The 12,814-nt window shown below is 61.8% G+C and overlaps 2 protein-coding genes across 2 annotated transcripts in view; one reads left to right on the top strand and one right to left on the bottom strand.

Annotated features, from left to right (window-relative positions):
- Positions 1-1,668, top strand: part of NGEF (neuronal guanine nucleotide exchange factor) — a 48,991-nt gene extending 47,323 nt beyond the window's left edge. The window contains exon 13 of the mRNA XM_055587027.1: positions 648-1,668. Within this exon, the coding sequence (XP_055443002.1) occupies positions 648-838 (191 nt within the window). The 3' untranslated portion in view covers positions 839-1,668. The remainder of the gene's footprint in view (positions 1-647) is intronic.
- Positions 1,669-3,910: 2,242 nt separating this feature from the next.
- Positions 3,911-11,390, bottom strand: SNORC (secondary ossification center associated regulator of chondrocyte maturation). Its single transcript, XM_055587026.1, has 3 exons — positions 11,318-11,390; positions 4,320-4,502; positions 3,911-4,020 (listed from the first exon to the last, which is right to left on the bottom strand). Exons 1-3 carry the CDS (start codon positions 11,388-11,390, stop codon positions 3,911-3,913), a joined length of 366 nt encoding a protein of 121 aa, XP_055443001.1.
- Between the last annotated feature and the right edge of the window lie 1,424 nt (positions 11,391-12,814).

Here is a 12,814-nt window from a genome sequence, read left to right as displayed (position 1 = left end):
CAGCCCCACCGACCCCAGGCCTCAGCCTTGCCCAAGGACCTGCCGGCAGGGCTTGCAATTTGGGCCACAGCACCCCATCCCCCGCCCCCCTGCCACCAGGACACCGTGATGCGGGGGTGGGTGGAGCAGAGAGTCAGGGCACTTGGCTGGTTCGTGACCTGGCCACCGTCAGCTGACCACCCAGCTCTCAGGAGTCTGAGGCTCAGGGAAGGGCTGCCCAACAAGAGGGTGACGGTGGCGTCCTGAGCCAGCTGCCATCCCACCAGCCCCTCGATGCCTCTCGCTTTTGGGGGTGGCCCTTGGGGTCTCCTGGCCACAGGTGGGGCAGTCTGAGATTGTTGAGGGCTTGGGAATGGGTCCTGGAGTCAATACGCATGGGACCCGCGATGGCACAGGATGCCGCAGGTTCCTCCACCTCCCTGTGCACGGGCACCGTGCTCCCCAGGAGGGCTGCACCCCTCTCCCCAGCTTCTGGGGGATACACCCGGTCTGAGCATTTCCATCAGGGAGTGTGAGGGCAGGGGACCCCTGGGAAAGCTGGCTGGACTCCCGAGTCTCCCTTCTGCTTGCTCCCCACTCACCGGAGGGAGGCCCAGCCCAGGCCACTTGGAGACAGCTTGTGACCTGCTGTCTCCCCTCCCTCCCAGGCTGGATCTTTGGCGAGCGTCTGCATGACCAGGAGCGAGGCTGGTTCCCCAGCAATATGACCGAGGAGATCTTGAACCCCAAGATCCGGTCCCAGAACCTCAAGGAGTGTTTCCGTGTCCACAAGATGGACGACCCTCAGCGCAGCCAGAATAAGGACCGCAGGAAGCTGGGCAGCCGGAATCGGCAATGACCCCTGACCGCACCCCTCCACACACACACCCCCCACCCCCTGCCTGGTGGAGGGATGTAGGCAGGAACGAGGCCTGGCAGGCAGACCCCAGCGGACAGTGGAGGGGCTCTGGGGGAAGGCCCCGCCTCCCCAGGCAGCAGGGTGTGACCTGACCTGGGTGGGGTGGTCTTTGCCAGAGTCGCCCGAACCCCTCCTTGCCACGTGGTTCATGCTCATGTGTCCTGGCCCCTCGCTCACCCACTGGAGAGAGGGTGCCCACATCCCTCTGCTGCATTTGTAGATGAGAAAGTGTACTTTAAACAGTATTATACCACCCTCTTCTTCTGTCTCTTAGAAGGCAGACAATGGGCAGGCTCCAGGGCCCGCCCCTGGTACTGAGAGGCCCCAGACCCTGGGGCGCCCCGGGGCCCAGGGCAAGTGTGAAGGTGAAGGTGTCATGACTCCCTGCACGTGTCCTCTCCCCCCGGAAGCTGTTAGACTCGGCCAGGCGCACACGTGGACCACCCTGGCCTGATGCGCTTGATGAGCGGCCCTTGGTCTCCATTCAGAGGACCAGGAGACTATCTGCCTCTGTCCACCTCTGCCCCCGAGCCTCCACCCGCCTCTGGCTGCACGGCTGGCCTCTGCCTCACGACAGGCCTGCCAGAGCTTGGCTGAGGGCCCACGCCACCTTTGGCTCCCTGACCAGCTGGATATAACTTGTTACCTGCCCCTTCAGGAGCCCTGGTGTCACAAAGGAATGACTTGGCCACTGCATCCTGTACGGGTTATGGTTCCGAGAAAAGCAAATATCATTTTTGGCTGCATTAAAAGAAGCATCATGTATAAAATTAAGGAGAGGAAGGTCTTTTTTTATTTCCCTGGTGCACACGGGAATGCAGTTTGGGTCTGGGCAGGGACAGAAGAGCCCTCTTCCCGTGGAGGCGGCCTGTCCCAGGAGACAGCTGAGGAGGCTTCCCGTGGAGGAGGAAGCAGCCAGGATGGAGCCTCAGGATGGAAGTGGATCTGGACCTCCACTTGTGAGGGACTCCACAAACAGAATAAGCTGTCTGAGGCGATGGGGGAGGCAGGGTTGGAAGACCACTGTGGGACAGAGGTATGGGGGGCGTTGTGGTCCCACAGGGGATCCGACCACCAGGCTTGAGACTTCAGCTTCCAATCCAGCCAGCCACTGGTCCAGGGCACTTCTTCCTATCTTCAGAGGCGGTAGCCAGTTACCTGGAGGTTGCAGTGGGTCTTCGGAGCCACGCCCCTTCCCTCCCCCCCCCACCCCAGGTCTGAGAACGGGGGGAGGGCCTGGAAACCAACCCTGCCAGAGGCCACGCCCTCCTTATCAGGACACTGATCAGAAGCCCAGGATTTAAATGGAGCATCTTCCCAGAAATCACAACATGGTTGGGGTTTTTGGGCCCTCAGACCCTTTGAGAACTGGATGAATCCCTGAAAGATTCAGACCCGTGCAACATGCTGGTACAATTGGGGAGGGACCCCCGGATCCCAGTGAGGGGCTGATGCTCTTGGTGCCTCCTTGCTGCAACCCCAGTGGGGGCGGGGCGGGGCAGGGAGGGGGCCTACCTGCACCTGAGTTTCCCAGGAGTTGGGGAAAGGGGAGAGGGTCCATTTCTGAGCCCCATGCTGCTCTTGGGTGGGGGTGGGGGGTTGTTGGTCCTAGTCTTTATCCAGCTTTTGTTTTTGGAGCTGGGAGACAGCATAGTGACTTGTGTCATCTGCTCTAACGAGGCTTTGTCTACTGGAGGTTACATGAAATAATTTGTACACAGTTTCATGAAAACCGGTCAGCACTGCAACAGTCTTTTATAGACCGAAACTTTGAAGCCATGACGTGTCTTGGGGAGTGTGAATGGGTACCGGTCATCTGAGTATCCAGGTGGAGAAAACTGGCCTGAACAAGTGTGGTCAGGGACTCAGACAAACCAACGAGGCCAAGGTGGTTGCTAGAAATAATGGTGAAAATAATAAGGGAAGAAGGCTAGCTCCTCTCTCCAGTGCTCACTCAGAAGAATCCTCTTGTGGCCCCAGTGTTAAACCATCCCTGGGGTTTGCAGACAGCCCCCCTACCCCAGGCCTTAGGGTCCTCACTCCAAGACTCCGTTCTAGCTTCTTTCCTGCTGCATCCAGAGCAGGTAAGCCACTATTTCAAATCCCTCTCTAAATCACAAAGGGTAGGCTTCCTGGGAGGTATGGGAGGCAGAGGGCCTGTCCAGGGAGCCAGTGCCAGGGCCAAGCTGGGAGACTGGGTGTTGCCTCTGGTCCAGCCCCCAAGATTTCAGGGCTGAAATGAGGAGGGTCGAGCTTGAAAGCCCTTTTTGTTTCCTAACAAACAGCCGTCCCGCGTGGGGTTGCCTGCTGTGCCAGAAGCTCGGCCACTGTCCCCTGGAGCTCGACCCGGCCAGGCGAGGGAGGCCGTCTGGGGCTTGCGTTGGGGAGCGGGGACAGGGGCTCACAACACCCAGGCTTCACCGCGTGTCTCATTCGCTCCTGGGGGTCGAGGGGTCCCCAGGGGTCCGGAGGGTGCGGGCCTGGGGCTGAGACCCCACAGACAAGAGACCCAGCTGCCAGAGTCTGAAGATGCCCCCCACCAACAAAACCAATCATCTTATTGGAAGCCGGGAACGCCCGTGAGTCACGCGGACCCCGCTGGGACTCAGCGAGGCCGCGAGAAGCAGGGCGGTGGGCACGGGGCTGGCCTTTGCCCTCTCCAGCCTTGGGGGCCTCCCGCAGGTCCGCACTCCCTCGCAGCGCTCCCGAGCCCGCGGAGGGGTCGGTGGGAGGCAGGCGGCGGGCAGTCCGGGGTGGGGACGATCAGGGGCCGCCGCCGCCGGACTCTGGCCGGAGCGCGCCGCACGCCCTCTCCCGCACCCCGACGACCCCTGCACGCACCTGCACGCCCGCGGGGGACCCGGCGCATGTGCACTCCCGCACGCGCCCCGCGAGCACGGCGACACCCCCGCAACCCCCACCCCGCTCGCCGACACACGAGCGGACACAAGGAGACTCGGGGGGCGCGCACCTGGGGTGCCGCCGAGCCGCACCGCGGCCCCTTTATTCGCTTCAGGAGGCGGAAAACTTTCTCAGCGCGACCACCACGAGCGCCAACACCACGCAGGTGGCCAGCAGGGCGGCGATGACGATGGCGGCGATGGCGCCGGGCCCCAGCGAGCCTGCGGAGGACGGGGAGAGGGGGCCGGGTCAGCCAGAGGCCCCCCCCGCCCGCACCCGCCCCCCCACCTCACCCACCCTCGCACTCCGACCTGCACCCACGTCCCCGCACACCCACCCCCGTCCCCATGTCAGCCAGAGGCCCGCCCCCAACCTCTCCTCCCGGCCCGCCCCCCACCCCCCCCACCCCCCCCCACCCCCCGCCCCCGCACACTGTGCCCCCGGCCCGTGCCCCCCCGTCCCTTACCCCCCCAATGTCCAGCCTCCGCCCCACTTTCCCCGCCTCCCGCCCCTGCCGTACCCCCGCCCTGGTCCAGGCGCTCCTGCGCGGTGCTGTCCTCGGGGCTCGGCGTGGCGGTGGGCGCCGGCGGGCCGCTGACCGCCGGCTCCCAGGCGGGGCTGGTGCTCTCCACGGGGTCTTCTCCCGACGGCAGCTCGGCGGGCTCGTTCCACAGGGTGGGCGCGGGCTCCTGCGGGCCCTCGGCTGCAAGGCCAAGGACAGGTGTAGTAGGTCCCCCGGGCGGTAGGTCCGACCAGACGTCCCCGCCTTGAACGACTGGGAAGGGGCGCTTCGCGGTGCTTTGCCGGAGGCCGTGGGGGGGCCCACGTGTGGCCCTGGACCCCCTACTAGGGCCAGGCTGCCCCCCACCCAGGACGGGACAGGTTGATGGCGGCGGGGGCCACCCTCAGGAGAAAGCTGGGAGAACTGGGGGCTCGCAGGGAAGGGCAGTAGGGACCGTGGAGGGGAACAACAGTGGGGGACACGACACTCCCCAGCAGGGCCTGCGGACCCCAGCTGAACTGCTGGGGGTCTGTGGGCCTGGGGCAGTGACACTTCTAAGGGGTCCTCTCCCCACACAGGGCAGCCTTCACCCTGGAGAGGGCGCCAGGACAGGAAAGCAATGTCCTGTCCGGAGACCAGGGACTCTGCCCACCGGGTGGTGAGGGGCAGCAGTCGTGGGAGGTGGAAAGGAGAGGCCCAGCCCCCACCCCCACGCCCCTGCGGCCAGCCTGCTTCTCCCTGACCCTAGCCCCAAGGTCTGGGGTCCCGCTCCCTCACATGCGTCTACACACCCCCCAGTGTCTGAGGCTTAAAGCACAAGAGCCTCTAGCCGGAGGAGAAACCGTGATGCCCGGGCTTTGCTCACTCCAGATCGGACAGGGCCAGAGGGCTGGGCAGGGGTGTCTGCGGAGCTTGTTCGGGAAGCTCCAGGAGCCTCTCACCCCAACCCTGGCAGGGGCTGGATCAGCAGGGCAGCCTCTGGGCAGTGTTTTTTTTGCAGGACCCTTCCTCTGCTGGTAGGTCGGCAGGTTCAGGGTACACAGGGGCCCCAGAGAGCAGTATGAGAATGTGGTATGGGAACTCCAGCCCCACCCCCACCCTTCTGTAGCCCCAGACTCCCCAGTCTTGCTCCCCCTTCAAGAATCCTAGCCTGAGGAGCTACACAGCAACACCCCGGCCCTGGGCCCATCCAGCCTTCTCAGACCCCCAGTCAAGTTCAAGACCAGGTTCCAGGCTTCCCACCCCAGCTGCTGAGTGATCTGGGTGTGATCCGGGGATGCTGGAATGGGCTAAGTGGGCATCGCAACACAGCGTCTCAGGGACACCAGCAGGGAACTGTGTGTCCCTGCTTCCGAGAAGACGGGGCTAAGGGTAAACTTAGGTGGGCGTTGGCAGTTAAGTGCTCCTGGGGACTGAAGCCTCAGACAACTCAGTCACAGGTTGTGCCTTCGCAGAAACTTCCCTGGAAGTTGTGGTTCAATCAGTACAGCCCTGGTGCTGGTGATCAACAATCCGCTTGCCAGTGCAGCAGATGCAAGAGACCCGGGTTCAATCCCTGGGTTGGGAGGATCCCCTGGAGAAGGAAATGGCAACCCACTCCAGTATTCTTGCCTGGAGAATCCCATGGACAGAGGAGCCTGGTGGGCTACAGTCTATGGGGTTGCCAAAGAGTCAGACAGGACTGAGCACTTAGCAGCAGCAGCAGCAGCAGCAAGACAAGCCCTGGCTGGTCTCCCTGCCAGTTCCTGGGGCGCCTTTCACTCTTGGAGCCTCCACCCCGGAGCCTTGCCCCCCACCACCACCGGGCCCTGGGCACCAGACAAGCCAGACCCACACCCTGCTTCCAGGCTCAGCACCTCCTGGAGAGGGGGTGCTCTGGGAAGACACAAAGGTATTTGCAGGGGTCTTCTGCCAACAGTTTCCACTTGGGGCAAATCATGAGTGAACAGCCAAAGCCAAATTCCAGGACAGTCTTCAAATAACTAGGTTTTCAAAAATATTAAGGTCGCAAGAGACAGAGAGTGAGGGGCTGGTGCGGAGTAGAGACTGAGGACTTGTGACAACGCAACGCGGCGTGAGTTCCTGGAGGGCACACTGCGGGGTCCGCTGGTGAACTGTGAGCCGGGCTGCAGTTTAGGGAAGAGCACTGCATCCTGTTCACTTCCTGATTTGGAAAACTGACTCTGCTGTGTGACCCTTGTTCTCGGAAGTATTTAGGGACAAACGGGCACAGTGTCTATAGCTTAACTGTCAGATGGTTCAGCAGTTAGGTGAGCGAGTAGACAGAGACGGGAAGACAGACGAGAAAATATGGCAAAAAGTTGGTGGTCGGTGAATCCAAAAGAGTCTACTGGAATTGATTGGATTATTCTTGTAACTTTCCTGTAAACTTAAGATCTTTTCTTGATAAAACCTTACGGGGTCCCCAGCTCCCCAGGCCCTGTCCCTGGCTGCCTCTCTCAGGCCTCGGCTGGATCAGTGGTGAGGCGAGGCTTGCAGGCAGGGACCACTATCATGCTCCCAGGGCTTGCCCCGGTCTGGGCCCCTTTTCTGAAACATCCCTGGTGAGGAGACCTCCCAGGGGTGGAAGGTCCCTGCACCCAGTGGGTGGAAACTCCTCTCTCCAGGGCCCCAGCTGAGCTGCAGTGCTGGGGTCTGGGGGCCACCCTGCTCCAGAACCCACTTCAGTGACTTCCCTGTGACTGTCGGGCCTCCCTTGTCGCTGCCTGGAAGGGCTAAGGTCTGCCACCTGCCTACGGAGGGCTCCATGCCCTCGTCATGCTTGCCGCGGGCTCCCCAGGGCTGAGCAGAAAGAAAGGCCTGGGTCTGAGGTTGGATAGCATCACCGATTCAATGGACATGAACTTTGGGCAAACTCTGGAAGACAGTGGAGGGACAGGGAGGCCTGGCATGCTGCAGTCCGTCGGGTCGCAAAGAGTCAGACACGACTGAGAGACTGAACATCTACCACCCACCACTGGGCACGCCTTGGGGTCTAAGGCTCACAGACTGTGAGTCTCCCAGATAAACGGACAGGCCCCCTGTCCGTTGCACAAGTTGCAACTTGCTCACCACACACCCAAGACAGAGCAGCAGCCAGGCACCTCCCTGTCCTACCTCCAGCCAAAGCTCACCCCCAAATGCCAGGCATCCGGCCCAGGGAAGCCTCCACAAGGCCCTCTACAAGGGAGAGGGGTAACAAGCCCCTCAGTGCCTGGAGAGCTGGGGCTCTCTCCCAAGAGCTGGCTGTCACCCTCTGCCCTCTGCCAGAGCCTGGGGGGCCATCTCTGGGGGAGAAGGGGGCCCTCTGAGCAAGGTACTTGGGAGGCCCACCCAGCCCCTCTCCCTGTCTGTCCCTCCCCTGCAAAAGCTTGGACCCTTCCTGCCAGACACACCAGCCCAGGCGTAATACACGCACCACCCCACCCACCCCGCCACACACACACCCTCCAAAACCCAGCCAGTCTCTGAAGCTTGAGGGGCTGCCCCACTGGCTTCCAAAACAGAGAAAGAAAAGAAAGTGAAGTTGTTCAGTCATGTCTGACTCTGCGGCTCCATGGACTGTAGCACACCAGGCTTCTCCATCCATGGAGTTTTCCAGGCAAGAGTGCTGGAGTGGGGTGCCATTTCCTTCTCCAGGGGATCTTCGCAAACCCAGGTCTCCTGCATTGCAGGCAGATTCTTTACCAGCTGAGCCACAAGGGAAGCCCAACAATACTGGAGTGGGTAGCCTATCCCTTCTCCAGCAGATCTTCCCAACCCAGGAATTGAACCGGGGTCTCCAGTATTGCAGGCAGATTCTTTACCAGCTGAGCTATGAGCCAAATCAGAGCAAAGTGAAAGTGAAAGTCGCTCAGTCGTGTCTGACTCTGTGACCTCCATGGACTGTACAGTCCATGGAATTCTCCAGGCCAGAATACTGGAGTGGGTAGCCTTTCCTTTTCTCCAGGGAATCTTCCCATCCCAGGGATTGAACCCAGGTCTTCTGCATTGCAGGCAGACACTTCACCTCTGAGCCATCAGGGAAGCCAAACCAGAGGTCTGGGTCCAAATCTGGCTCCATCACCCCGGGACCACAGCAGACTGACTCAGCCGCTGGCCTGCCCTCCCCGACCTGTCTCTCCCAGCCTCCAAGTTGGTGACCATGCTGTCAAGGCCATCATCAGCTGCTGCCTCTGCCCCCCCGACCCCAGGCCTTTCGGGCCTGGACAGCATGGCCCTGGCTACTCTGTGGGCTCCGCGCCTGCCACAACTGACCATCACAGGAGACCCCCCAGCCCTGCAAGGCTGATCCGGGCTGCACGGACTCATCGGGGCCCCAGGCTCCCGGCCAGCCCAGGTGGGCATCCCCAAGGCACACGTGGGCCAGAACCACAGCCTGAACTAAAGTCCCCAGCCCTCCCACCAAGGGGGTGCAGCTGCCAGGGAGAGGGGGTGGGCGTTTTCCTGTCCCCATCTGCTTGCCTCCATGGCTGCTCAGTTTGCTGGGGTGATGGGGGAGACAGCTCTGTCCCCCAAACCTACCCTTGTGGGGAGCCGGGAACAGGAGCACTTCTCCGGGGGGTTCCCCACTGCAGGCCCCATCTGAGGAGGGGGGAAGGTGGGGCCAGAAGTGCCAGGCAGAGGGGCTGGCATGAGGGCAGGTGTGGAGGCTGGGACCCAGAGGGGTAGGTGTGGAAGGCGGGCGGAGGTGCGATATGAGGATAGAAGACGGTGGGGGGACAAGGACTGGTGTGAGCACATCCTGTGACTCCGCCGATATGACCGGAGAAACCAGAAGTGGGGGCCTTGTGACCTTGCCACAGGCCTGGGCACTGTGGGCTCCCCCTCCCTGCCCCAGCCCCAGCCCCACTGCCCCCAGCCGCCCTGCCTTTCGGTAAATAAGTTTGTTTAACGCTCACCCTGACCACTGGGCCCCGAGGCCAGGCGCCCGAGCTCACAGACGGCCTTTGTGTGGCCATGAAGGGCCTTTTCATCGGGGCCCTGGCCTCCCGCCCGTTCAACCTGGCTTGCTCCCTCCACCACAGTAGCTGTGGCCACAGGCGACCGGCAGGGAGGGTGGCAGGCCAGGCCTGGGTCTCAGCCATGGGGGCCACCCCGGTGTCCCTGCTTGGGACCGACCCCAGCCCAGCGAGCAAGTGGGCCAGGGGCCTGTCGGGCCAGGCGCACACCTGCTCTGAGCCTCTAGCCCAGGGTGGGGCAGCTAAGAGCCTCCCCGCCACGCTCCCGCCCCGAACGGCAGGAGGAGCAGCAGCCCCGCTGGAGCCCAGAGGTGCTGGGGTAGGGCTGGCCTGCCTGCCCCCGGGTAGGACCCGTGCAGGGGAGTCGGGAGGTGAGGCCAGGTGAGGTCCCTATGCCGCCCACCACAAGGCTGTGCCCGGCATTCCTGTGGCGGCAGAGGAAACCCACCCACCCAGGCTGTGTACGCCCCGTCCAACCTGGCACCTCTGGCCGGCAGCCTCGGCTGGAAGAGCTTGGCTGCGTGGGCACCCAGGAATGGGACAGAAGCTGCCCACACGGGCCCCAGACTCAGGGGCAGACAGGGCGCCAGCACCTTCGCCTCCACCCGCTTTGACCACCGGGCTGGAGAAGCCATGTCACTGGGATGGGTGGGGCCCACAGGAGCCACGGAAGATGCCACCCTACTTTGGGTCACTTCCCCAGGGCCCTGGGCACCGCGCCAGGCCCCTGGCTCGCCCACCCAAAGGCAGGCGAGGCAAGGAGGGGGTTCTTGAGACTCTCCTGCACCCAGCAGAGGGGCTGGGGACGTTTCCACACATTCTCCCAACCTGTACTGAGGGCCACCAGCCGCTCGGCCCCGCCCGCGAGCCTGTGCACCCAGTAGACCTACAGAGACTCTCCCGCCCGGGAGGCAGAGGCCCTGGGGTTATCAGGGCCACACGGAAGGGGAGAGGCGCAGATCGCCTGAGGAACAGCGAGGAGGATGGAACCAGAAGCAGAGCCAGCCTGCAAGCTGCATCTAGGGCGTCTGGAGAGAGCCCAGGGGGCCCACAGGATCCTCACTGCCCCCCACCCCGTTTCCTCCGAGGTCTGTGCCCGAGTGCGTGGCTGCGGGAGTCACCCCAGGCCTCACCTCCTCTTGCGGCTCTCCCCAGCACATATCCACACAATGCCCAGATCCGCAGATGCCCCCAAAACCCACGCTGCAGAGAGGGTCTCCAGGGCCCCCCCACTGGTTTCTCCAGCCCCAGGACTCCCCACAGGAGCCCTGACACCCTGCCCTCCCGGCCACAGGAGATGGCTTTCTTCCAGGACAGAGACCACCTGGAAAGCCAGTGCCTCTCGTCTCTCCAGCTTTGCAGCCGGCCTGGGCCAGCCCCTCCCGGTGCAGGGCCCCACAGCCGTGTCCACACTGGGGCTCGGGTCCCCAGGAACCCGCCACTTTGAGGCTGGCAGGACTCTTCTCGCCAGACCCCAGACTCGGCCGCTTTCAAGCTTCAGTGTGGTAGCGTCGGGCCAGCACCCTCCTGGTTTTACAGAGGTGTCTCTGGTCCTGTGCTCCCCACTGGAATTTTTTTCCCAGAATGGAAATAGTACCGGGTCTTCCTTCTCAAAGGACATTTGAGTAAACCAGCAGGGAAGGGTTTGTAGGGCTTCAAAACGTAAATGGCAGAGCTCCGTGGACCTAATATCTGGGGCCTCCGACCGTCAGCTGCTTGCCCCGTGCCCCTCCCGACTCCCACCCAGATTCTCAAGGCCTTCCTTCCGATTTTAGGGTGCTGGAGTGGCCCCCACCTCCCCTGGGCAGCTAAGGACCCTGGCCCTGCTCCCCAAGTCACCGTCCTGCTTCAGAGGTCACAGTCTCTGTGACGAACGACTCCCAGAGGCCTCCGATGCGTAGCTGCCAGCCTGTGTCCCGGAGGAGCCCTTCCCGGAATCACCCCAAATGGTCATCCCCCATCCCGGTGAATGGCTTTGCCTGGCGGGCCTCAGAGAGATCCCAGCCTTAAGGTGCTTCTTCGCCTCGGGAGGCCGGTGGCAGGGAGCAGCCTTACCTGTGAGCACCGCAGGGGCCAGGACCCCACAGAGGAGCAGCAGCGCCATGCGCAGGGCCAGACAGGACGCCATCCTGGCCGGGGGGCGAGCGTGGCCAGCGGGCGGGAGGCACCGAGGACTGAGCTGCTCAACTTCAGGGCAGAGGGAACGAGGCATCAAAGGGCTGGGGAGGGTTTTCATCAATGCAAACTCTGTCCTCCTGGGACACCGTGCCCGCCCCCCACACATGAACACACACACACAGCCAAGCTCACAGAGCTGACTGCTTCCCTGAACTCTGGAGCAGCCCCACCCTCAGAGAGGGAAAGAGGAAATCGTTCTTTCCCTCTCTCCTCCTTCTCTCTCTCTCTCTGTCTCTCTTTCTCACACACACATACACACGCACGCACGCACACGCGCGTGCACCTAGGCCACTGAAAGAGATTCTCAAACCTCCACGTGCAAAAGACACCCAGGGTGACCGATAAATGCAGCGACTCTAGCACTTTCTCCCAGTGGGTCACGGGTGAGCCCAGGAATCTGAATTTTAGTGCTCAAGGCCCAGGCCTGAGCGACTGCCACCGTGGGCTGGCAGCACCGACCAGGGCCAGGCTCGGCTCACATCTGGGCTCTTGACACCTGGCAGGGAGCGGGTGTTCAACAGAGCTAGGTGCAGCCATGCTCCTAAAGCTGTTTGCAGCCAGCCTTCTAGCAGCTCTCCTCTCTCCAGAAAAGCCCACGGCATTAAATGCCCTGGGTCTCTTCTTCCTGCTTTCTGTTCTCCCAGGTATCTGGGACTTGAAATACCGCTCGTGTGTTCATGACACCCGTGTCCAGCCTGGGTCTGGCCCCATCACCCTCTGCCTCCTGGAAGGCCCCAAGGGCATCTAATGAGCGTCTCCAACTTAGCATTGCCAAAACAAACCTGACGCCACTGCCTCCCCAACCCTGTTCAGTTAAATTCCAGCTCCCCACCTTCCAGATGTCCCAGCCACATAAAATGCATCAACGGTCTTTTCCACTTACTCCCCACGTCTAATCTCTCAGAAAGTACACCCTCCTACAGCAAACCCTTCATGGTCCCCCACTACTTTTAGAATAAAAAGTCAAACTAAGGACTTATGTTCAGTCTGATGGCCTTGACGAAGTTCCTCCAACACACCAAACTCCACCCTGCCTCAGGGCCTCTGCACTTGCTGTCCTCTCTCCCAGCAAGCAGCTTCTCAGCTCAGGACATAGCTACCTTCTTATGGCCACTCAGGTCTCAGCTCTGAGCAGTCAGTCCCCCACCCACTCATCACACTTCTTTAAGTTTCTTCTTAGCATTTATACTTATGTGAAACTTTGCTGTCTCTTACTTTTGGGGGTGGGTAATTTTCTGAAGTGAAGTGGAAGTCGTTCAGTCATGTCCAATGCTTTGCGACCCCATGGACTATATAGTCCATGGAATTCTCCAGGCCAGAATACTGGAGTGGATAGCCTTTCCCTTCACCAGGGGATCTTCCTGACCCAGGAAT

The sequence above is a fragment of the Bubalus kerabau genome, chromosome 6 (assembly GCF_029407905.1).
Source record: "Bubalus kerabau isolate K-KA32 ecotype Philippines breed swamp buffalo chromosome 6, PCC_UOA_SB_1v2, whole genome shotgun sequence".
Taxonomy (NCBI): Eukaryota; Metazoa; Chordata; class Mammalia; order Artiodactyla; family Bovidae; genus Bubalus; species Bubalus kerabau.
This window is presented reverse-complemented; position numbering and strand designations above follow the sequence as displayed.